The sequence below is a fragment of the Vidua chalybeata genome, chromosome 3, assembly GCF_026979565.1.
Source record: "Vidua chalybeata isolate OUT-0048 chromosome 3, bVidCha1 merged haplotype, whole genome shotgun sequence".
Classification (NCBI taxonomy): Eukaryota; Metazoa; Chordata; class Aves; order Passeriformes; family Viduidae; genus Vidua; species Vidua chalybeata.
Window position 1 is genome coordinate 20,694,029 of NC_071532.1, and position 26,718 is coordinate 20,720,746.

General features: G+C 38.8%; 2 protein-coding genes across 3 annotated transcripts in view; one reads left to right on the top strand and one right to left on the bottom strand.

Annotated features, from left to right (window-relative positions):
• Positions 1-9,569, bottom strand: part of RBKS (ribokinase) — a 72,305-nt gene extending 62,736 nt beyond the window's left edge. The window contains exon 1 of the mRNA XM_053938271.1: positions 9,423-9,569. Coding sequence (XP_053794246.1) covers positions 9,423-9,472 — 50 coding nt within the window. The 5' untranslated portion in view covers positions 9,473-9,569. The remainder of the gene's footprint in view (positions 1-9,422) is intronic.
• Positions 9,570-9,832: 263 nt separating this feature from the next.
• BABAM2 (BRISC and BRCA1 A complex member 2) overlaps positions 9,833-26,718 on the top strand; it is a 163,242-nt gene continuing 146,356 nt past the window's right edge. The window contains exons 1-2 of one of the 2 annotated variants that reach the window (XM_053937347.1): positions 9,833-9,875; positions 13,233-13,392. In XM_053937347.1, coding sequence (XP_053793322.1) covers positions 13,265-13,392 — 128 coding nt within the window. In that variant the 5' untranslated portion in view covers positions 9,833-9,875; positions 13,233-13,264. Of the gene's footprint in view, positions 9,876-10,284; positions 10,593-13,232; positions 13,393-26,718 lie in introns of those variants that run through there. The other variant, XM_053937346.1, reaches the window with a different exon arrangement.

Sequence of the window (26,718 nt, forward strand, 5' to 3'; positions counted from 1 at the left end):
AAGTAATTCATTAACAAGACAGAATGGAATATTAATCATACCATTGTGTCTCACAAAGGGGGAGAAAATACAATATTCTTGGTGTTGGTTGTTAAAATCTAGTGCCAAGCCCCTGCCTATTGTGACGAGTATTTTCAAAGGAGTTCCTTTAGATAACTTCCCATTTGACTGTTGTGAATCTTGCATGTTAGACATCTCCACACTGAAAAGGCAAGAGACATTTTATTTTAAATAGTCAAAACCAGTTTCCAATAATAGTAGGACAATAACCAAATCATTAATAATCTGTGGAAGTTATATGGAAAAAGTATTTATTGGGGCTAGAAATTATAGATACTTTCATAACACAACATAATATTCAATGTGTAGCACGGGATATAGCAGAAGCCCAAGGAATACCCTACAGTACTGACACTGCTAGTGCCCAGTGTATTGATGCTTTGCATTCTATTTACTTGGAACTGCTCAGCTGCTAACAACCCTACAGAGAGCAAAAGGCAATAGTTGTGCTCTCTGTAAAGTGGGATGTTATAATGTGAAGCAACGGCCATATGTTACAGAGCATTACTGAGATAAAATGCCATCTTTTTGTAGCACAAAGACAAATCCCTTCTTACTCTGATATTGGACAATTGGTAAATAAGCTTTCATCCCAACATTCTCTTCCCTGATCACAACGATTTTACTTCCTGACTTTTCACTTTCTTTCAACACAGGTATCTACTCTGGGTTTTCCACAGACAGATGAAGCCTCAGAAGGAATGCAGAATGATGGGGAAGATGCAGCACAGGACGTTGCTGTAACATCACCTGACTGTATAGTCAGCAAATAAGAGCCAGGTCTGTTAGGGCATTAGTAATTTTAAGTCTCAAAAAAATACATACAATAATTTTGTCTATCCTTTTATTCTAACTTGGTTCCATTTCAGTGAACAACAATGTGAAAAGGAATTTCTTTCTGCTGTAGTCACTCATATGGTAAGAATTTCAGGATCAACCCTTTCACATCCTAGACTTTCTGTGTTACGGGACACACGCAAGTTTGTATGTACTTAGGGCACACCATTTTGGCATTTTTTTCCAAATGGTCATACCCAGATCGTTGAACAAGATATTTTATGAGAGTTCAGTTGTGTTAGGTGGGAAAATAGACAGGCTGAAATGTGCAGAGATATAGTGTGTTTCTGAAATGAAACTACATTACCAAAAAATTACTATTAATTTTGTCTCATGTTGCAATACCCAGACTGATGATGTCCATTCCTTACAAACATTCATCTAATGTCTTTTCCCTTTCTTTTCACACTTTTTTTGAGGAAAGTCTACTTCCTTGGCTTAAAAATTCTTAAGCATTTGAAGGGATGAAATAAATTATGTTTTGAGTCCACCACTGTCATCTTGCAGCATTAGCAACTGTTCTAACACTGGACTCTACATTTTAAATGGATGAATTTTCTTTTGCCATTGTGGTGTTGAAACTGGCCTCTCCTGTCACCAGCCCATGAGAAAGCATGTATACCCTCAGGAAGGTTCAATAAAGAGATTCAGCTACTGATAGCTGGCAAACAGAGCACCCATTAAAAAGATGAAAAGACTGATGATCACACTATTTTACTTTTGTGGGTAGTGTCTAATAGCTTACTGACCGCCAAATGTGAAAAATTACATCCTAGTGAGAGCAGAAAATTGTGCATCTTTAAGTCAAACCATTAAGTAGCTCTGAATAACAAAACTATAAGGAGTGCCACTAGGTTTCAGACAAGTGTTCTTGGCCAGGTGAGAGAACACAAGATGGAGTAGCTGATTTTCTTCTCTCATTAGGAAAATATACCCCAAAAAAGTATCACCTGCTAGGATTAAAATATTTCTAGATTCATTTACTCCATTACCCAAGTGAACTCTCCAGAGGATTAAGCAATAGTTTCCCAGCCTCACACGGACTAAAGCTAAAAGCTTGTTAAACACTAGTTTTATCTCACAAACCATAATTTTTAATAGCTAACACACATAGGAAAGGCATAAACCTCCACTGATGATATCATAGTCTAGTGCCATGGAAATGACTGCAATATCATAAACACAGGTTTAAGATGACCTCACTTTCATTGGAAAGAGGGAAATTTCACTAGAATGTGAATGACATTGGGAATAAACACAGAGATACCATACAGTGAAAAACTCTCTTACTAGCCAGTTAAACTATAGAAGATGGAGACAACAACTAGAGTTACAGCTGAACAGAAATAAGGTTCTCCTGGCCAAACACTGTGTTACCGCCTATGAAACTTTAAACAGAGAGCCCTCTGAACTCCTGTCAGGGTTCCCCTTTCTAAGTTCACCACACCACAGAGGAGTCAAATCCCTGCCCTGACAGGCATACAGTTTAACCACAAGAACATGAACAAAGTATGGCTATGAGAACCCAGTGTAGGATCTCAGAGCAACGTTGTAGCTGGAATGCTTCCTAGAATGAGTAAGTCCTTCAGAAGTGGGAGGAAGAGAACTCCACAGTCTCTTGAAGCACAAAATAACATGAAGTCAGACGCAAATGCAGAAGTACGATCTCAGTGTGGCAAGTGCTAAGCATCTTGGCATCAGCTCAGGAAAATACATATATTTAACCTTCAGCTCTGAAGTACTCTAAGAGGCGTCAAACAACTCAAGGATTGGAAGCTGAAATTTGTGTGTAAGCTTTGTTTTGCCGTGAGTTGGGAACGCTAAGTACTGTGCGGGACCCCAAGTTGAGAAAAGAAGCTTGAACTGAGAAAAGGGAGTGGAGAAATGTACAAGGCGATAATGATCTCACTTAAGAAGAACCTTTTATCTTGAAGGATCTCAAAGCAATTTACAAACTTAAGCAGACCAGACACTGCAGCTGGTAGGAAAAGAAGCAGACAGCTGGGAACTCATTCATGGGAAGGAGGAGGTAACAGAGGACCCTCTGCTGCTGTATCTTCCAAAATACTGTTGCTGGGAGAAGACAGCAGGACTAGAACAGAGCTTTTCCCTGAATTTTGCTATGCAGCCATGTGAGAAAATTGCAGAAAGCAAGCAGATAGGCAGAGCTGACAAAAAGAGATGCAGAAAAGCAAAGGGCCTTTGCACAACTGGGGACCTGTCACTGTTAGCACTGTAGTTTCCCTACTTTTTATCTCAATTTCAACCCTTTAGGTAGACTCTTCACACTTTCTGCAGTAAAAACTTTGGTCATTCCTATTATTTTTGCCTCTTTTAATACCTTACTCCAATTCTCTTTACTTATTCCTATCTTTTTACAAAGAAAACTGCCCTTCTTCCTGTCCTCAAATTGCAAAATGTTTTCCCAATGCACAGAAGGGCAAATAATGCTGTTTTTGGCTACTGGGATTCATGTAGTACAGGCCTGACTGTAGCACCACACTGGGTATTTTTTAGCTCAAAAGCACTATTAAATACATACTATTAAAACTTAACAAGACAAATGAGTCTAAAAAGCAAGGTATATTAGTTATTGCTGAAATGGAATTGCCTCTGGAAGTAAGAACAGTGCCTAATTACAGTACACAGTAGCACAGGACACAAAATGAAGGCACCAAATGAAAGGGCAGGGACATTTCAATTAAATAGAATCCAGAAAGCAACACTTCTGTTGTGCTTAACTTAAAAGACATTGTGTGACTACTTTCACATTCATATTTCCTGAGACTTCTAAAACTTCCACATTTACATTTAGGAAGGGGAGGAAAAAAAACCCGTCTTCATGCATAAGAGCCAAAGACAAGCGCTGAGCAGGTGTTCTAGCACTACCAGTCCTTCTCAGAGAGGGCCCACAGCATCCTCTATGGCACAAACAACAGTTTCTTTCACAAGGTGCCAGCTGGGATCAATGGCGCACTGTCTCTTGCTTGGGGTTCACAACCTTAGTTGCAAATGCAGCCCTTGTAATGAGTTAAAAACAAAGTCCCTGGTGGCCTTGCCCTAGTTATTTTGTGTTAAGAAGCACCCAAGCAGACATTTTCCCTCCTTTTTCCCTCTTCAATATTTTGTCTTTTTTTTGTTAGAGGAACTTTGTTGGAAGCTTTCCAAATCTGGGGTATAACATCAAATACCTTTAACATGCTAGAATAGTAAACTGTGTCTCACCCCAAAATCACTCAGATTTTGCTGGAGGACGACAATTTTATTTGAATTTGCAGCAGTGAAAAGCTTCTTTTGACATAAATGAGCTTGGATCAGGCCCTGTATCACCAGTGTTTGGGCCAGTAGAGATACTCAAAAGCTGTACATGCACAGTTGACAATTTTCTTACTGAATGCCATTACTGAAGATTTCATCAACTTGATTTTTATCTCATTTTTTTTTGGGCCCCCAAGACACAGCTTTCTTCCTGCCACACAAGAGACGACAATCAGGAGTTTCTCTGAACATTTAGGTTCTCTAAAATCAGAGCAGAATAACAAAATGCTGAGCCTGTATATACTGCATTTAAAATGCACCCAAATTTTGCTAGGTCAGAGAAGAAGACAAGGGGGCGACAGCACCGGGTCTGAAATCAAGCCCAGATTTTTCACTATTACATAAATGAAACAATTCACAGATGACACATTCTCTCATGCCTTGATGTCTTTCACTGGATCCAAAGATTAATTTCCTCAACTGGACTAAGCTTGTATTCCTTCACAGTTGTGCTTTCCCATGCTGCTGGCAATGGCAGATTGACTAGAATGAGGAGTGGCTGCTGCACGGGAAGCATTACAGATAAAAACAAAAACACAAATGAAATGGATTTGAAGGATTCTAGAACGTTTCACTGTTAGGAGAAGCAGAATAGCAAAAAAAATATCAAAACAAGACAAAACCATTAAAAGTTGATGACATGCATGAGAAATGGTGGAAACGAGAACATGTGTGAGATCTGGAAACAAAGCAAAGAAGAAAATGAAGTAATATGCGAGATTTCCTCTGATCACTTGAAAAAAAAAGAAAATTCCTTTTTCACATTCCCACCAAAAAATGTCTGCAATTATTGTTCCAAATACTGCACTTCTGAAAAAGAAAGTACAGACATAGTTTTGGATCATGGACATTTCCAGTGTGCCAATGAAATATTTACTTCAGCACTTCAGCAGACAATAATCGCCACTAGAGACTTAAAAGGAAGACACAGACTCTCACTAACGAGATACCTTTGTCATTTGGCCCAAGCAGAGGTTTTGCTCTGTTAGCAAAGAGGATTTGATGTGTTTGGGATGTTCATACCAATGTGCAGTCACTGCTGTCCATTGCAGATCAGCAACACACTACTCTGTACGGAGCTCAGTGCTTTCTCTGCTTTGTCTCTCTGTCTTGCTGAATGCTTACAGTCAATCAGTTTAGTACTTGCAGTAATTATTAACAGTGGTTGTTACAGCGGAGGCTAGAAGAACTTTTAGTTCTACTCCCTAAAGGGAGTTCTACTCCCTAAAGGGAGTGAAGAAACATGGTAAGAGGAAAGAGGTCCACAGAAAACTAAGACTTGAAATCCTAAAAATTCTAAAAAATGCAGTTTTCCACTATTTGGACTGGTATCATTCTCTTGAGTTAAACTGAAAGACTGTTGTTGTTGTGACTATCCAAAGACTGTTTTTCCATCTTACATTTTGTTCTATGCTTCTGCTGTTTTCAATTGCCATGCCAAAGTTTCCCCTGTTTATTCTAATTGTTTTAGTGTGTCTGACTCTCATTGGCTTATATGTTTAGTCTTGTCCTGATTTAATATGAATTAAAATGCCAATGCCACGACCAGTCTGCAAATATGAGTCAGAAGAGAAACTATTTAAATAATACTGTGGATGGTACCCATCTGGTTTGATATCTAGATCATATAGAATAATGCTGTTTTTGTTTTCTACTACTATTGCCTGCTATTGCCAATGAAGTGTTGATTGTGATTGTGACCACAAATATGTTTTGCTCCTGGTCCTATTGAGCCAAAAGAGTGTGGTTTACTGCATGTATGTACGTGAGGTTGTTTTGATCATATGAAGTTCGCTTTAGAAAACCCGCATTCTGCCACTGCAGCGCTACAGGACAATGAGAAAAGAATTTCTAATGAGAACAGTGTTTTAAAAGCAAACCACTGGGGCCCTTCCTTTTAGAAGAATTTTAAGACATGCTACCCTTTCTTCTGAATTTGATTTCTCAGAATTACATCTGAGTATCTGAATTTAACTAAAGGTCCCTGTCTTTTTCTGTCCTGGTCATTATATAAGATTCAACACATTTCAAACTGTACATTTCCATTTCACACAGAGGTTACACTCCTTTAACTCATTAGTTTACTGTACTGAATAAAAGCATTATATGCTAATTTTTTTTTTTTTTCATGGTGTATCTGGCTACCATATGTCCAGTGGTGACTTGAAGCTTTTTGGTACCTTGCCTCTACAGACCTGGGAATGTTTAACATTTGAAGTCTGCCACTACCATTTCAAGTCTGTCCTTGAGCTTCTAGCTCTCCAGTCAGAGGGCCAAGGTTGTGTCTTAAAGGGCCACCAGGGTATTTTACCAGTTTGAGTTATAACACAGCATTGTCTAGCTCTGGCAGAATCTCAATCAATATTACCTTCTAAGAAAGATAGGCTTTAGTGTTGAGTAGAGAATATGCCCATTAAACACAATGTAAACAAAAATGCGTCTGGTTTTCGCTGTGTAACTCTCACAAATTTATTCAGGCTCCTCCAAATGAGTGATAGGCGTTTAACATGATCACTCTTGTCCATGTCTTTTATAAACTGAAACATCAGCACAAATGACAAACTCACAAAACCCTGATGCTCCTTCATTCCAGCTGAAATGAACCCTAGCTTTAAAACCAGAATATGCAGCCCCCGCTAAATCCCATACACAGACAGTCAAGAGTTATGCTCCTGGAATCTAATCCTAACCCTAACCTGACAATTTTTATATTTCATAAAGCTTGTTTATAGTTTCGTGTTCCACCTAGGCACAATCAAGCCTACTGCTTAATACTTTCTGGTAATTTTACCCAGATTTTCTTAACCCAGGCTACATTTAAACAACGTCTGCATAGGTAACACATGGAAATTTTGGTCAGATTAAACTCTTGCCAGCTGAATGTAAACACACTGTTCTTCTTATTTTATTAAGTGCCTGAAGTTCTGTGCTAGTAACAGAAAGAATGAAGCCATCCCTTCTTTTTCAACTGAAGCTGATTAGCTTATCACTTATAAAAAGCCCTTTCAATGCTACTTAAAGCAGAGGCTAATAATGGTGTCAGATATGTACTTGTGATCGCATTTGTACACTTTAAGAAACCCTCTCAGCTGATTGAAAAGTGAAATGGCTTTTCTTCAGCCATTTAATCTCAGTGTAACAGCATCTGTCACACCAGCCCATGGTGTAATTTCTGGTTACAGTACGGTCAGTCAATATGCCTTCAAATAAATTACTGCATTTTTATAATATCAAACATGCAGCCAAAAAAAAACTTAACAAAAGAGTAAGAAGTTTTCTTGTTTGTTTGTTTGAGTATCAAGAAAAGCCCAGAGCTGCAGCTGTCAGCAGTGCCTAAACTGGCAATTTTATTACTACTTTTCCCCCCACATTTTAGACAGACAGGAAAAGGAATGTCTTGAGGTTAGAGCACCAAGTTTTACATTTCAGTGTAACGTCATAAGCATCTGAGAGCTCATTCACACATAACATCAAGATCAGTTCCACAGCTCTTACTCTGACAAGCTCTTACTCTTACAAGACAACCATTCTCCTTGGAAAGATGCCAATGTGTTCTGCAAATTACACAGAGCATTAAATCTTTCTGACACAGGTTCTATGATTATTTAAGGGGCTTCATCATTTCTGCAACACAAGTCTAAGCCTAAGCAATATTCACTCCTCAGCATGTTCCTCTAATCACGTGTTCTGCTCTTTCTTGACCCACAGGCTTTGCTATAATTGCCTGTTGATAAAGAACTTTTTTTTTTTACTGCAGAATTCTGAGCAGGACAAGGTGATGCAGTCCAGATACATACACTTTAAATCTTACTTTTACGAAGTCTGCATATAGAGTATGGAGATGTGTTTAAAATAGTACAAATCAAAGACTGATTTCCAAGTTTACTGGGACTGACAAGGCCAGCCCGTTCAGGTTAGAATTTGCATCGTGAATTCTTCCAATTTCGCTTGAATTCTCCTGTTATTTATTACTGACTACAAAGCCAGGCCTACTGGAACCAAGAGCTTTCATGAACTTCTGTACTTCAATTTTTCAAAGAAGTTCTCAAACCTTACCTATGTACAAAAAAGAAAAAGAAGAAAAAAAGACAATGAGACCCAAGTATTTAATTTAAAAAAACAAAATGCTCAGAAAACAAATAAAGATTTATTTTAAATTAAGATATTAATTTAAAAAACTTTTTAAATAATTAAAAAATAGTTTTGCAGTTCAGAGTTGCTAAGTTTTTGAGGGCTTCCTATATACACTTCTTGATATGTTTGGATATGAATACCTTGGGAGGGCCTCTCTCTCCCCCTCTCCCTCAATCTCATTTCCAAGTGTCACACAAAATGTTGTATGCAAGTAATCAACTTACAACCTACTGATTCATGGAGCTAACTTTGGGGTTTTTTTTTTTTTTGCAAGATTAACCTTGCTTTCTGCTTTTCCAGTGGAGACAAGTGTGCTTTTAACTGAAAATGTGTTATGGTGGACCAGCTTGATTTACTTCCATAAAATCGTGTCAGACTCCTCTGCGCATAACGAGTATCAGAGTTCCAGGTTTCCCGTGCGGGTGCCTAAGGAACGCTGCTTCACTGGCCAAGGCCAACACGGACCCACCCGGCGCAGCTGAAAACACAAACCCAAGTCTCTCCTCTCTCCAGAGTCACACACAGCTGATCAAAGCTCCGGCACACAACACGTTCAAACCTCTCCCCGTTCCCACACTCTTATTTCAAAGTACTATTTGCAGCTGACATCACCCGGGTGCAGCCGTCCCCCTTCACAGAGTCTCAGAATCCCAGAATGGATAAGGCTGGAAGCGACCACAGCGGGTCACCTGGTCCAGCCTCCCTGCTCAAGCAGAGTCATGCCAGGGCACATGGCACAGGGGTGCATCCAGACCGTTCCTGAACGTCTGCACAACCCCTCTGAGCAGTCTGTGTCTGTGCTCAGTCCTTGCCTCTGCCGCAGCCACGATTCCCTCTGCCCGGGGCCGAGCGCTCCGCCCGCCGCGTCTGGCGCCGACCCCGCTTCTGCCATCCCGGCCCGGGAAGAGACGTGACACCGCTTGGTTCGGCCCGGGGCGCATCCCGGCCCGGCCTAGCCCGGGGAGGCCCGGCGTGCCTGCCCTGTTCCCCGGGCACCGTGACGCCCTGCGCTCCCATGACCTCAGGGGTCGCTCTGCCCAGTGCGGCCAGAAAAACCCCCACCCAGTACTAACCTGACCAGGTCGGTCATACAGGATCCCACCACCACAACCTCCGCGGCCATGGCGCCGGGGCGGCCCTTGGACCCTGACCCCGACCCGCCCCGGGCCCCGCCGCGGCTTCTCGGGTTGCCATGGGCGACGGGCTGCCCGCGGGGACCTTCGCCCGGCAGGGCTGTCCACGCCGAACGCCTGCTGCCACGACCGCCCCCTCCCCGTTCCCCTCTGTCCCGCGCCGCTCCGGCCGCGGCCGAACCGCTGCCCCACGGCCTGCGCGGCGGCACGGCCCGCACAGGCACTTGCGGCGGACGCCAATATTGGGCCGGTGAAGACCCCTTCGGCCCGGGTGGGAGCGGCGGAGGCGCGGGGGGAGCGGAGGCGCGCACGGTGCGCGGCGGGGCGGGGGCGCGCACGGCGGGCGCGGGGGCGCGCACGCCGTTGCCAAGCGGCGAGTTCCGGCCGCCGTAGGTAATGGCGGGGCCGGGACGGGCGGGATGGGGCGAGCGAGCCGGGCAGGGAGAGCGGGAGGGAGCGAGCAACGCCACAGCCTTTCCCGGGCCAGCGGCGGGCGGAAGGGGAGCCGGCGGAGGCCGGCGTTAGCACCGCCGCTGGGGCGGGGCGGGGCGGGCGCAGCGCCGCGGGTGGCGGCACCAGCTGGGGAGGGAGCGGGGCTTGGCCAGGGTCAGCCCGGAACGGGAGTGGATGGACGGAAAGTTCCCCCTGAATGTGGCGAAGAGCTTCTTTACTTTGTGGGTGACCGAGCACTGCAGCAGATTGTCCAGAGAGGGTGCGGAGTCTCCATCACTGGAGATACTCAAGAACTGCCTGGACACAATTCTGTGCTATATGCTTCAGGATGACCCTGCCTGAGCAGGGAGGTTGGTCCAGATGACCCGCTGTGGTCCTTTCCAGCCTTACCCATTCTGGGATTCTGAGCGTTCTTCCGTGCCAGGGCTTAGGTAACTTCGTTGTTCACCCGGGGCTCCGCAGATCCAGACTCTGATCGCATTCCATGGCTGTGTTCGGGCATGGCTGCAGGAGGTGGCGGTCGTGGGTCCTCTCTTTTCCCCACTCACACACAGACACAAGCTCCTGCCACCCGCCCCCAAAGGGAAAACCACGCAACCAGCTTGCCGACGGCTACGCCAAGAGGGTTAGACAGGAGAGGTCCTGTCACGCTTCCAGGTTTCCATCACAATATTCACCTTTTCCTTTTTAAAATCTCGTAATCCTCATTATGTTATGGCCGGTGGTGGAAAGACAGAGTATCTTGTATCCTGACTCTCTCCGGTGCCCAAAGCAGTGCCCGGGACTTCATGGTTACTGTGGCGCCTGTGTAACATTGCCCCGAAGTCACAGTGATACCCAGCTGAATCTGAGAGGATTCAACTATTAGTTTGTTTGCTTCTTTCCAAGGTTTTGTTTTGGGAGGGAAACAGTCCAGTGAATTTTGTTTTTCTTAATTCCCCTGAGTTTGTTTGTGTTCAGTTTCCAGTACTGTGGGAAACTTACGCTGTGGAAAAACAATGTATATGACAACTGAAACTTAGGAAACTGGTACAATTTGTGTTCTAGTTTGTAAAGCCCTTTGTTTACAAAATAAATCGGTGAGTTTACTTGATAGTAACCCTTTAAGTATTGTGTATCTGGCTTGTTAAATAGAAGGTACCGTGATTTTAAAAAATGATGCAATAAAATACAGAAAAATGCCTAACAGTCATTTAAATCTTGTTTTGACAATATCTGCAAATTTTATTATCAGAAAGATAAGGAATCTCATTTTAAAGTTCCTTTTGGAAAGTGCATCTGGTGAGCTGTGATCACCAGGTGTATCACAGCTCTCAATTTCACCTTCATAACACTTACAGTCCCCTTAAAATGTGTCATTATCAAAATCAATTCTGTGATCTTCATGTATAACTTCAGGATTGCTAGAAGGATACCTTATTTTTCAGCATGTTCTTCTGATTTTAGAAGTTCTTAACTTCATCAGTCCAGCTGCTCCCTGCTTGAAATTACTCTTCCCTGCAGCAGGGCTGGCAGACTGAAGTATGTGCCCTGTTGTAATCACTCTTGTGCAAAGTGCTTAAACTAATTTTTATTAGCAGTTCAATCTAAGCCACTGGCCTTTGCATTGAAATATATCAAGAATGGGCTTGTGTTTTCTCAGTCCCTCTGGGGAAGAATAAAGGTGAGTAGGCAGAAATTTTTAGTAGAAAAGCAGCAAACTGGAGGTAGTATCTTAAATTGCTGTAGGTGTTTGCTAAACAAACTTAAGTTGTTCCACTGTCAATTAAATCATATATGAGAACACCTTATGTGTTAGGGCATGGATACATAGTCTTCAGCTTCTTCACTGCCATAAAATGTAGGAGACAGTGTATTAAAGATAATTACTGTTTTTAGGAAGTCTTACTTTATTAGTCTTTCAGTTTGCCTCTAAGTGCCTAGCCTTTGCTTTATTAAGATACATTCTGAATATGTAGGACAAACATGTAACATTGCTTCCTGCTACTCCAGTGTGAATGGCTTTCATGAGAACAGAATGTGAAATTTAATGTTGCTCCCAGTTACAGAGATTTAGTAGATTGCTGCAGAATATCCATTAGTTACTAATTAATGCTTGTAAACTGAGTGTGAGAAACAACAGAAAATTGCAATTATTGCCATGAGTTGTTCACACTCTTGTTATAGAACACTTACTAATACAGCAGTCCACATGCAGCATTTTTAAGAAAGTGAATGCTGTGTGTATTACTGTTTTTCAATTAAATGCTATTTTAAAAAATATTTTTGAATGCTGAGGATTTATGTATGAACTCTTCTGTCCCACTTAGCAGTGGCAAGTTCATGTTATCTTCAGTCATTTATAGCCTTGTTTTCCAAAACTACCAAGTTCAGTTAATTTTCATATGAAGCTCTGTGCCTTAGAATGTGATCAAATACATCAGCATTTTAATAGATTGTTTACCCTTCTTTTCTCCCACTTCTCCTACCACAGTCTGTTGTTGTCCACGTACTATAGTCTTTTTGTGGTGCAATGACTTAAAATGTGTGTATGCTCAGTTTCTGCATTTCATCTAGAAAGCAACAGGTTACTTAAGTGTGCTAAATTAATGACCTAATTGATTTAGCATAAGGTCATGCAATTGCAAGCACTTCTGAACAAGCTGTGCTTAAAATGTGTGTACATCAGCTTCCTGATCTGTTACGTGAAGATTAGGATGCCTTTCAAAGAGTGTGGTGATACCACTGAAAGAGAAGCAGTGTTAGCTTTTAAAAGGCATCATGGAGTTCTATAAATTGCCACCTAATGAAGTAGTATAAAAGTAATACTGATTATCAGTGAGCACACTAGTGCTCTTGGAAATTGCAGGTGAGAATACTGAGAGGTATCAAACCCCTGGGTCCATTGCAGTTAATGTAAGTTCCACTGATTTCCGGGGAAGCGAACAGGTGTGACTTGTCATCAATTACAGACTGACTGGGAATGCCCACAAGAAGGACTAGGCGGGGAAGTGTCAGAGTGGCCCTCAATTTTATGCCTCTTTTTCAGAGGCATAGGACCTTAATTAAAGGCACCTAGGACATAATTCTGGTTTTATATTGATACCAAATAAACAGAGTTCATTGAATGTTGCAGAGGTGGGAGGGAAATAACCCACCTGTGTTTATTTTTTCTCTATAAACCTGTGCACAGTTCTGTTACTCGACATTCCTGATCTTTTGCATGCTTAGCTTTTTTTCTGTCGATGTTTGCGAAATACATGTGAATCTACATCAAATAAGTAGATAATTTAAAATTTTTATTTTCTCCCTTTGCAGCTCAAGACAAAAGGAAGGAGGAACATAATAAAATGTCACCTGAAGTGGCCTTGAACAGAATTTCTCCAGCACTTTCGCCCTTCATTTCCAGTGTGGTCAGGAATGGAAAAGTAGGACTAGATGCTACTAATTGCTTACGGATTACAGACTTGAAGTCTGGGTGAGTTCCTCATCTAAAAAGAGCACCCAACCCCTCACAGTTGTCTTTTCAGAACTGAGTTTTATTAGGTTCATGTGTTTAAGCATTTTGAATACAGCTGGAGTTGACATACTAGCTGACATACTAGCTACATTATTTTTTTGTCTTGCTACCATTTTCTAGTTTGGGAGACTAAATTTGTCATATTTTTGGCAATAATAATCTTGTTAAGACACTCGCATCGCTGCCACTTGATAGTGCTGGTTTTCAGCGGTGAGATGGTTACAAACACTTTTTTCTGTTGTTTATCACTTGCTTAGTCAGTCTTCTCTGTATACCAAAAATTGAAAGACATACTTGTGTGACCCTACCTGTCGTCATGAATATGCCAAACCAGAAGAAAAATTAACTTTTCCTTTATCTGGCCTCCCTCAAGTTCAGTACATCAAGTGGCTATAGGGCCAAGTGTTTGAAATAAGCTAAGCTACTCCTTTTATTTTTGATTCTAGAAGCGTTCAGATTAGTTTTCAGATAGTAATAGAATTTTGGGATTTGCATATACAAACAGACTTTGGTATATAACCTCTGTGAATAATACATGAGGAGAGTGAAATGTTTAGATGACAGGTCAGAAATTGCTTTATTCTTACAGAGTTGGGCATCTAACAGCATCTTTTTGATTCAGGTTTTTTTTTTTTTTGCTACAGGAGCTCAAAGACTGAAATTACTTTTGCTTTAGATACACAAATCATCTTGTTTGTACAAACTACTGCTTTGTGTATCGTTTTGAATGATAGCATAATAAAAATAACAAAAGATGGTCAGAAGCACCACAAATCACTGTTGTTTAAAATGCAGTTCTGCTGAAAACTTTGTTTAATGTGCTTCTGAAGGCTGTTTTGTTATATTTTCATGAAAAGCTTTGGAGTGCTTTTCTGGTTGTAACAATGCCTTTTCAGGAATGAGGTTTGCATTCTGGGGTTAGTTTGAAAGGAACCATTCCCTCCCTGTGAGGTGCTGGGACAGAGTACAGAATTTACGTGGAGGTCTAAGAAGCCATGACTTCGTTATTAGTGTTGACTGGCTTGACATTTAAGCTTGCAAATTACATGAGACAGGCTGAGCACTTCTGCATCTGCTGCTGTCATTTCATGCTAGATCTTGCTTTCCCTTGAACTAGTCTTCTAGGAAAGCTGTGATGGGAGCTCTTATATTTTTTCCAATTGAAGTCTAAGAGAAAGGAATACAAAGTAAAGTAGAGAGAAAATGCAGCTATTTGTTGGGAGGTGGCTACGGGGTTTGCTCTCTACCCACTGAATGCTTATGCTGCCTGTCTTTAAAGTCAGATATTAAAATAATAAAAAGCGGTATTTTCTAGCTGATTCTTTTCACTGGTATTTTTAATAGGTGTCTAAAGTTTTTGGGCACTGATCTTGCCAAGAAGATCTCATATTTTTTTTTTAAACCTGAGTGTTTTCCAGGAGTTTATTCTTTAAAAAACTAAAAGCTGCCAGCGGCTGCACCTGTCACTCAAACCCAGTGATTCAAATTGTATAGTAACTGTGTTAATGTGGAGTTTACACACAAGTACAGCACCTGACAGAGGTTGTCTCATATCTTGTTTAAAGACCCTGGCCCTTCTAAATGCACATGTTAGAAATACTTTTTTCCTTGTTCAGGAACATAAGCATAAACCTCATTCTTTATGCTGAGTCTTTGTTTTAGCTGGAGGTTGTCAGGATAATCAAGATTCTTCATTTATTTTAGAATTATTTTGAAGGTTTTTTTTCTTTGGTACAACTAGTTTCTTAAAACCATTGCTGTAAACAGAATTAATTAACAATTGCTTGAAATTGCTTTGAAATGTAAATTGCATGCATGTGTTTGTAGGAAGGATTTTTGTTTGTTACAAATAAATTATTGGTTATTTATAACAGAAAATTTTGAATTCATGTGACAATATGGAAATACAAAATTCACATGATTTAGTGCTTTATGCTGTCGCTGAACTGGTGAACAGTGCAAATTACTTACCATACTATGGATGAATCACAGTATTACAGAGATGTCCCTTCTGTAACTCAGGATCTAATTCAGTTGTCTTTAACCTTGGTACAGGAGTTTTTTGACACTCCACACAGACTGTTTCTCAGAGTCTCATGTCAGCTGATAAATAGCAAAATCCTTAACCCACAGTCTTGTTAGTAGATTTCAATTTGTTGCTTCATACTGACTGTAGAGGAAAATTTTGTAGGGCTTTGAGAGTTCAAAAATGAATTGAAGGTCATTGGCCTACTCCCCTCACCTGTACTCACATCACGAGATGATCCAAACCCCTGTATACTTTCACTTTTATTACACTTTTTTAAAGGAAACAAAATAATGCAGACAATCAGAAGAGGCAAATGTAGGTGATATCAACGTGAAGAAAGAGAACTGTGAGGCCATTGAAGTTGGACATAAATGGGAAGAAAATGAGAACTATTTTTAGAGAAATGGGATGAAGTTCAGAATATCAAATGCAAAACTCCCTTCAATTTCAATGGGTTGAAATCAGACTTTAAACTTAGAAAGTGGAACCAGGCAGGTTTAGATTAAATGTTTGAAGTTAGATAAAAAGCAGTACTTGTTCACAAATGAGTATGACCGCTTAGTAGTACAAAGTTCAGAAACTTTGCTTTTGAATACTGATTGTACATTTATTCACACGTGACTGGGGTTGTACACACACTAGTCTAGGCTGTTAAAACCCTAGCCTAGCCTGAGTTTATTACAGAACATGCAAATATTTTCTGCTTTAACTGCTGTGTTATGTGGAAGATTTTTAGTAATAAATATATACAATTTTACTGTAACCTTTAAAATCTTATAATAGTTAAGGTAATCATCTCAATAGCTATTAATTTTGAAAACAGAAGCATCTGTAAGCTTCTGAAGAGGAGCTATATGGTTGCTCCACTGTCACATACCATACTGTTACTCTTAGAGAAAATAGGAGTTACTATTGTTACATCCCTTCCCTAATGAACCAGTGCTTTACAATGTATAGCAAAATAAAATGTTCAAACTGGAGTATCCATCCATTCTCATTTCTTAGATTTTAGAAACAGGATGGCTGTGGTTAGCAAAAAATGATGGTAACATACTGAATAAAGTAGTACTTCTAAGGCTTTGCCCACTCAGAGCCTTGGTTTTGATATTCTCAGAAGTGGAAAGTATTTCCTTTCTGTTTCACCAGTAGAAGATCAAGTACCAGATTTTAGCCTATCACATCAGTTGATTTTGATTTGTAATGGCAAGCATATTAAGCCTTTAATTATTTGAAAAGTCAATCCATATGTCAGATAGTTTTAGTAAGGAACTTGTTTTGCACTTATTCTGACTTATTGCTGAGATTGACAACTTCTGTTGTGTTTTATAAACTGTATTAAAGAGCTGATGTTACATGTATGAGGTATGATGATATGTTAATTTGCTTTGCTTTCAAGTGTGGGAGGGAAATATGTCATAGTAAGGAAATCCTATTGTTTTGCAGTCTTTGAGTATGTAAATGTTTTATAATAACATGTTACAGTTTCATAATGTCTGTGTGTTTTACAAACTTATTAGACAGTACCAGTCTCATAAGACACATACATTTACATCTATGATTAGGATATTCAGAACCAAATACTATTTATAGAATTTATATGGCCCCTGCTGATGCAGACCCCTGAATGGAGCTCAGTAATGTGGCATAACAGAAAAGAAAGAGACTCTGCAACGGAAATACTAATAAAAGGTTAGGTGGCCAACTTTTCTTGTAAATAGGGCCCCACAGTGAACAAAAGTAGAACTGGGGTGTAGGGTCATGTCTGAAATATAGCACCTTAAGCAGCGTTGATTCTGGTGATAAGAAAACCCTGGCAGGCGTCTCTGTTGCATTGATAAAAGACATTCTTCAAGATGACAGAGTGGATGAAAGCATATTTAACTCTTGCATAGGATATTACTTTGTTCTAGACCCAAAGAAAATAGTGCTGCCACTTGAGTCAATGTCATTTATTGTATCATTCAGTCAATCTCTACTAGTGTCTCTTTGAAATACTGACCCATCTTAATTAGATATTATAATCTACTCATAACCAACTGAATTGTGGCTGAGGCATTTTTCTTAGCATTTACACATATAATCATGGGAAAGATGTTGAATAGGGAAAAGTGATTATTATGTAGATTTAGAAATAGAGGATATTTTCCTATGTGAAGGGTGTTTAATTGTTGTATAATGTAGAATCCAGTTATTTAAGAGACTGCTGCTTTTCCTATGGTGCGTTACAAGAGTGAAAGACATAGTTGTGGTGGTCATTGCCTTTGAGAACTCTTTTTTTCCCTACAGCTGTTCATCAGGGCCCATGCTTGAACTTCAAATTATGCTGCAAGCCTATTCTTCTTACTCAACAAACTTGATTTTGTTTTTTTAAATTACTTTGATGTGTTCCGCCAGGCAAAATTTCAAAATTAATTTAAAGCTGCATATATTAAGATTCTATTTTTTTAGATATCCACTCATAACAAAATTTAAAATTTCATACTTTCATGGTTATATTTATTCCATATTTATGAGAAGATTAACTGTGGAATTTTTATGTAAGTGGTTTGTAGTAAACCATATTAGTATTTTGTTCTTTTCGCTTGTCTTATTCACTATTTATTTCTGCCTCTCTGCTTGATATTGAGCTATATGTGCAAGTAGTTATGTTCCTGAAAGAAACCTATATGAAGAGTGGTCAAAAGAATGTAATTCTTTCTGGAGTAAATTTCAACATAAAAATTTATTATCAAGCTGTAATAAGGTATTTATAGCTTTATTGCCCTGCTTCCTAGGAAGCAGTGATGATTTACTTTTTTTCTGTTATCAAGTAGACTGCAATATGCTTTGGTATTTCCCTTTCTTTTAGGCATTTCCCTTTTTAAAGTAAATATGCATTTTTATGTGCATATTTTGTGAAATAATGTTGATTTTAGCTGTGATACTATTATAGTACTGTAGCAGTTATTTAAAGCTTTGCCTTAGTCTTTTGCTTTTGATTAATTTAAAATGAAAGATTCTACTTTAGTTACTTGAGGAAGGTTCATATCCATTATTCACATTGGTGTCTGTAGGTAATTTTTTAAGCGTGTTTATGTTTTGTTTATATATAAAGTTTAATGAATCTGACTCTTCTGAACACAAGTACTGTGAAAAACTGTTTTTAAAAATAGCTATGTTTTGTGTAAAATGTGTGCTTGAAAGGATGTGGCAGCTTCTTAGAGGTGTGGTTTTATGAGTCCTTTACTGCTGTATTGGATAAGTCGTGAGCTGTCACCTTTTCACAAAGTAGGTTATTTCATTCCAGGTTCTGATTATAAATACAGTTCTTCACTGCAGAGCATCTTACCACTAGAAGTTTATCTCTCAAGTAAGAGGTTGAAGTTCTGATGGGACAGTTTGAGAGAGCTGGTGCTGTGGAGCAGCACTTGGAACTTGGAACAGCAGTTTTTCTGTGCTGGTTAAAAAAGACTTGACTATCTCCAAGGTTGCACTCTCCTGCATTTGTTTCTAAATGATGAAAAACAAAGGCAAAGTGTCTGTCTGGTAAAAGGTCAAAGTGGAGGGCATACATTTGGCAATGGTTTTATAAATAATCTCCACAATGTTTGGCATTCTTTTTACACCAGTTTTAAACAAGGTGCTTGAAATGGTTCAGAATAAAAAAAATCTGTGTTAGTCAGTTTCAAGTGCTATGAGGAAAGAAAAGATTTTAAAAAGTAAAGGTAGCACTAGATAATTGCAGTAACTTGGACTCTCATTTAAAAGACTATATACATTTTCCTGAGATTATTTTCAGTTTAAATACTGCACAATATATCTTTGCTGGTATTTTTAGATGGGGACAGTGAGTAACTTCCTCTTGTTTGGCCTTGAAGAAGGTAAACGCGGTGTTTATCACTATTATCATGTAATAAAAATTAGAAGAAACTATTTGATACAGCTGTTTCTTTTCTGTGTAAGGAGAGCATCACATGATGTAGTACCAATAGTGTGCTAAATGTTGTTGGAAAGGTGTACCTTAACAAGGTGTTTAAATGTGGTTTTGCTATCCATGTGTTGGGAATTGATTGAACGTTTCTTGAAAACGGGGTTTGTGTTAGTGTAGGTCTATGCCCAGATCTTTCTGTTGTAACAGATGTCTGTTATATCTTTGCATTGTGCATCACTACAGGAGAAAAAATTCCTAAGATTTTATTTTTCGTTATAAAGACAGCTAAATCCTAATAATTGGTATCCATACCAATTTCTTCACTTCCAAATCCTTGCATTTGTTTAATATGAACTGAACAGATCTCTAGCATGCCATGTGTCTTGGATGCATATTGCATTTTACCAGAAGGTAAGAACAGCTCACTTTTTTTTTCCCCATCTCATTAGTAAAGAAGAATACTTTCCTGGATAGGTGGTCAGTAAATTCCTCCAGTCTTACACATGAAGTTATTCCTTGTATGCATGATTCTCTCATAGGCATGCATGTATATGTGGCATAACATTAAAAAGCTAAGGTACACTTGTGATGAAACCGAAGCAAAATATGAATTTTTGTTTTAGCTTTCTGTTGCAGACATTGTCTGATGAAATTAGGGACTTAAAAAGCATAGGAGATGATCAGAGGCTTTATCCTGACAGACCAGTATGCAACACTGTTGAAGATCATTCTCTAGCAGTGTGCGAAATAAGAGTGAATTATGAAATGTAATAATTATTTTTAATCTGTTTCTTGATATAAGATCTTAGGCATTCACCTGGCATTGCACTGCCAGTGTTGGCATTCTTTGAAGCAGCTCTTGTCTGACTGAAAGTGAGCATCTCAAAAGAATATTTAGACCTGTATGTGTAAACTAACAGAGTTCAGTTTGCTCTTGATGTCTTTATTGAAGATACTAAGTTCAGTCCTTGAGATAAAAGTAAGCCTCCTAACTGATCCATAAAAAAGTAAAAGACACTAAAAGGGAACATGCTTATTTTGTCTTTCCTGAGAGAAGGGAATTTGTGTCTGAGGCAAACCACTCCACAGTGTAGGCCACAGGTTCTTTTCTCTGTAATCTGTGGTATATGACTGAAAGAATAAAATTAGACCATTGGGACTGAATATTTTTAATATTGTACAGTTAAAGAATTGCAGTGATAAAACTGAGTTAATTAGGGCAAATTGCAGAGTTTCATTATGGGAAAAAGACCAAAGAAATAGCCGAATATAAAGCCCTCTAAGCTTACATTGCCTAAAAAAACTGACCCCAGATTCCTGTGCATCACTGTACGCATTACTGAAATAATATCTTTAAACCAGAAATATGACATAGTAATGTCTATTCTGTTTTGGATGGTCAGTTCTTTTTTCACTGGAAAAACCTGATTAGATTGGTCTTGTTTATAGTTAGGGCTATCAGTAACCTTTTAAAATGTCTCCTAGTTTATATTATTTATTTCTCTGTTTTCTACTCCTTCCTTTAGAATGTTGGTTTCAGTCTCTTCAGTAAAAGTTGATAGGTTTTTCATGCATTTAACCATGGATTTTTTTTTTGGGAGGGGGAGGGGGTGAGTAATACATAATTTCATGTTCTTTGTTAAGAATTCTTCTGTACTGAGAATTTTTTTAACTAATAGATGGTGATTATCTGTCCTGTTTTCCAGGCTGCCATAAGTGTTAGTCATTAGCCTTAACTTAAGCCCTATGAAAGTGAAATGGTTTCAGGCCAACTGCAAACAGGCAATGAAGACATTTAGAAGGAATAATTTCCTCAGAGATTTCTAGTAGTGTAGTGTCTTCTGTGTACATGACTTCCATTGTTTTAGTTTTAACCTGCTGTGCAGAGGCAAAATTCAGTTTTATTAGATAGATACAGAAAGGGGGAGAACTTAGGGGTGTAGGAGAGGTGCTAGAAGTGGCATACAGGCAGGTCAGGGCATCTTGGTGGGCTGGGGACTCAGACTTACAAGAACTTAGGGTAGACTGGACCCTTTTTTCAATGGGATCTAAAGGTGACTGTGCTTATAAATAGTCTTGTCATTGCTGGAGGTCCTGTGTGGTTTTCTGTGCCTGTGAGGCTGATAAGAGGTGAGCCAAGCCTAGCTTCTGCTGTGATACTGGGAGAAAACAAGAGCTGGACAGTGAGGGCAAGGATAAGCATTTGCAGGGAAGAAGAGGATTTTTTTGACTGTCATCAAGAGAAATGTATATGGAACCCCTTTCTTTAGGTATAGTTAGATGGGACCATGGGGAGAGTGATGCTTAATCATATGTTTTATGATGTCATCTTGAAAATAGTATTAGCACTGCTGAGGGGGCTGTGAACTATGAGAATTAATGTGAGAATGAGAAGTTAGAGAAAGAAAAGGTGAGCTGAGGGGTTCTAGAGTGAGGCTTTTGGAGAAAATGTAACATGCAGCGATGTGGGGCTTGCTTTCTGCAGGTGCAGTTCTGTGGGGTGGTCTGTTGTAATTTTACCTGTAAATTTCCTTTGCCTTTTGATATTTTTAGTCTACTACATATCTTTATTGTTGTAATTGATGTAAAATAATGCTAGAAATAGGAGAACTACTGATATTTTTATTCAGGTGTTATCTTTGTGGCTTTGTGCTGTGTCTCTGGTCTTGTAATATTTTATATTAATATACTTAATCTGAAGTTGCCCTTTTGAATATGTGTGGGACTGCAAACTATGGATTTATGTTCTAAATGTGGTGATCCTTGCTTGGCCTAACTTTCATATCCAAAGAACTGAATTCATTGTCATATTAAAATAAATTTCTCCTGAGAGTCCATAAATTAGGAAATCAATTAATATAGACATCTGTGACCAAAAATATCTAAAACTCTTCAATTAGAAGAAAACTTTGAAAGGGAAATGCAGAAGACATAGGATCATTGGATCCCTCCTAATATCCATAGAATCATAGAATGGTTTGGGTTGGAAGGGACTTTGAAGATCATATAGTTCCAACTCCCCCATCCCCAATAAAAGGGATGAGACCCATTTATTGTTTATTTAGTTTGTTAAAGGGAGAAAATATATAAACATGGGTTATGATTTTAGTCCTTGAGGTTTTTCCCTGATACCAATTCACTGCATTTGCCAATAAAATGAAATAAATTACTTAGAAAATGGATGGGGAGTCTTTATGGCTGCTACAGCCAATATTGTGAGCAATGCTATGTGGCTTATTAAAGCTGATGTTTATAATAGCTCAGCTTTTGTGATGTGCTGTATGAGTATGCTTTTTCTGTGAACACTGAAAGGATATGAAACTCCAGGTGGTTGACTGTAATTTCATACTTGGTGAAGAATGGTTCTCTTTTAGAATAATCTAAAAGTAAAAATGTTCCCTGTCTGATTTTATTTTTCTTTCTCCAGAAATGGAGTTCACTTTAGTGAACAGTAGAAATAAAACATGTGACATGTTATTAGGTTGTAGCTCATTGCAAAGTAATAGATAATTGAATGGCAGCTGTGAAAAGCTGAAACATGGTTTGAATCTGTCAGGAGGGGAGGGAGATGAAGTAAATCCAAATGATGCATCTGCCACTCCCTCATACTCTTCACTAAAAATTTGCTTATGAGTTCCAAGAATTTGGGACAGCTGGTCTTAGAATATAATGAAGGAGTGCCTTTTCCTTGCGTGAACATGTGACAGTTTATGATACTGCAAATTCATTCGTTTATTTTCCTAAACATATTATACTAGAGTGTATGTTATTAGTGTTGGCCCATCACAATTGTCTTTATTTCTGTTCCATTTTTGATCATTCCCTCATTAAAATTTCCATTTTCTGTTTCTATTTCATTCTTTTGAGGTGTATGTGTGCCATGTGTAGTCTTTAAAAAGAATTACATGCAATTACCAGAGTATAAAAGATCTTGCTTACAAAGGAAATCAGTATGATTATCAGTGTTTTTAAAGCATGTTTGTAAAATATGTTTTGTTGGAAATTTGGTCAATGCTTAATTATTTTTCTTAATTAGTATCATCATTAGCTCCCTGAGACCCAGTAATAATGATCTCCCACCCCAAACTGCAGAGATTTTATGAAGGGAAAGTTCTGAGATTGTTTCAGAGCTGTTCTTTCAAGTCCACTTGCAAGTACAGTAGATGTGGTACCTCACATTTCTTTTTTGTGATAGCACCTTCCAATCAGTCCTGCTATGGTGACTGGAAAAGAGCTGTTCTAAACCTAGCCTAACTAGGCTTACTGGGCTCCCCAAACGGGGAGTTTGGGGCTAAAAAAAATACCAGGATCATGTGGAGTCTCCCTCCAGCAGAGGCACCTGTTTTGCTAAAGTCGTGCTTTGGCCACTGCAGAACTGCTGCCACAAGACTTGGGCAGCTCTGAAGGAGATTTGTAGTTCTAGAAGTCCCAGAGCTCTAGACCTGCAGCATCTGCTTTGGCAATGCAGATGCAATCACTCATATTAAAAAAAAAATCTACATTTTCTGCTAATACACAAGTGCTGTATTTGTTTTCCTAAGATAGGCATAAGATACTCTTATGTAGTGTTTCTAGTGAAAGCAGCTGGAAAGTTGCTGGCAGCTGAATTGATTTTAAATAGTTATTTGAACTTTACTTTTAAAAAATACAAATATTTCTATAGGTGCAGAAGGGAAGTGAAGGGTTGTTCTTCTAGTATATATGTTCTGCCTCACATCCCACTGCTCTCTAAAAGTTCCAGTTAGTGCAATGAACTTCTTACAAGAAAACATATGTAAAGGAAAACATATGTAAAGGAAAATCAGCATTTACAGTAGATGAAAGTTTTATTGAGGATAAGTTGACATATCTGGAGACACTTTGGAATTTCCCAGATGATAACTGTTGCTTGAAATGCTGTTGCAATTATGGAATATCACCTATACTATCAGGATTAAAAAACAACATCATAATCTTTATTGCAATGCCAGAAGTAGTCTTTGTTTATAGTTTAATTTTATACTAAGTTTGAAGAAACTGGATAGGGTACAAATGAATTTTCTGAAAACAGTGGGTTTATCTACTGGGAAGTTTTTTGAATAATTAACAGTTGACTTTCTGATTTTAATATTTTAATTAAGAGATGCATTTAAGTAATGATTAAATGTAACTGTGTTTTAATTTCCCAAAAGCAATGGTGTGAGTCTTTTAAGAGCAAGTCCCTCTCTCTCTAGTATGCATAATACATATGTCTTTATAAAGAAGGGAAACTGAAGGTGGAAGTTGGTTGACTAGACCATCTCTCCCATTTCAAATTTTGCCTGGTTGACAGAATTTTAGTTGGATCTGTTTGTTTTCAGGAGCAGCTGCTTAATTCTCTAAATACTGTGTAGGAGCCTGTAAAGCTTTGTGCAATGCTGCAGGGAGCTACCACTTGATACAGGGTTTGGTCATCAGTGTCAATGCTCTAAAATGTGATTTTCACCATTTTTCTGTTTCCTGATCTTGCAGAAAACCTGTCACCTGCTGGCTTTCCTTTTATTCACCTCCATCCTCCACACACTTAATAATTCTTAATGCCTCTGTATATGGCATACCCATCTGTTGTGAGTTCTGCAATTAAGTCTTAATTAAATGGGATTAAATACTCTGTCTTCAAGGAACACTGGAGCAGATTTCCCTCTACAAAAATTGGAGGAAATAAAAATCTGAAGGCATCCACAAAGGCTGTTCTACTAGATTTGAACATTGAGGTGCTTTTCTTAGCAAATGCCACAAAAGCGTTTTGAGTGGAATTTTGAGTTTGCTGCCTCTTATTAGTAACAATCAATCAACCTGTCTTTGCCTCTGAACTGCATTTGACTCTTGCTGGCAAAACCTTCAGCCTCTGGAACTCTGATTGAACTGTGTCTCATCATTCCTAAAATAATATTCATTCTTAGCCTCTTGTATTATGAAAGTAACTTGACCTCCTTTTCCCATAACAATATCTTTATACGACACATACAAGAACAGTTGGAAACATATTGTAGGTATGGTGGGAGGGGTTGGGAATACAGCCAGTGGTCAGAACTGAATTTGTGGTGTTGCTTATTATTTGTGTGTTGGTTTTTAGCTGTGTTCTCCATTGAGGTGTCTCTAACACAGTGTGAAGCTTTTACACCAAGAGTCTGGTGAACAAAAACCAGTTGTCTGTTTTCCAATGAAAGTACTGATCCTCAAGAACAGCAAGTGTAGCAGCCTAAGCATCATGAGATTAAGGAAGCTTTTGCATCTCTGACTATTCAGGTTAGGCAGTGTCAATATCAAATTCCTGAAATTATAGAGGCTAAAATTGTGAGTCTAATTTACTTTGCTATTGTACAGTAAAATTCACTGATGATTTGTCTTCTGATAGTAAAGGCAGTAAAGCTTCTGTGTGATCTATGAAGGAAGAATGACTAAATGCATTGGATACTTTTTAATCAGTAAATATGATAGTCATCATATAAATCTTATGTGACTATTTGGGCTTAAACCTGTACCACAAATCAAAAAAAGAAGAAATAAAAAAAAATTACTAATTTTCCTGTAGAGCTATAGGACTTCTGTTGGCAGTTCTGAATGTTTGCTATAGTTTTATATGATTCTAAGCAAGAGATTTTAGGAGTGGCATAAAAAACAAGCCTCTGACTGGAATTTTGGGATATAAAGTAGTGGGTTTGGAGAGAGGTCTTGGTGGGTTTGGAGAGAGGTCTTCATGGGTTTGGTTTTTTGTGATTTTTTTTTTAAAGTTTTTGGATCTAACCGTCGGTCTGCTTACTTTCATGATTAAGGCAATAAACACTTGTGGGTTTTTTTTCATTCTAATCCCTTCAGTTGTCACAGAACATAATTTTGGATAAGATCTTACCAGAGTCCAAATAACTTAAAACTGCTTCTCTTGGGAGTGCTTTCAAGTGATGGTTTTAGAAAACTAGTTGATGAGAAGATGGTTTTGAAATCTAGGGTTATCAGAGTCCTCCATATCATTGTGGTTTCAATCCTGTAAAATATCAAACTGGGGGATTTTTTAGCTTATACAAAACAGAACTAGTGTCAATTCAACAAAATAGTCAGTCACAAATACACTGGTATAAGATGAAACTTTGCTGTTAAACTCAAGTAGAACTGCATTCTTAGCCTTCTTAAAGGCTTTTAGGATACGCTGATCCATTTAGCAGAAGAATGCATTGTACTGTGCCTGTTGTTATAGACTGAGGCCTTATTCCGAGCAGCAAAACTGAGTGACTTTCCTGGTTTGTATTGTTATTATTGTTGCTGTTTTGTTTGGATAATCTTTATTTCCTTTTGTGACTGGTGAAGAACTCTGAACACTTATAACTAA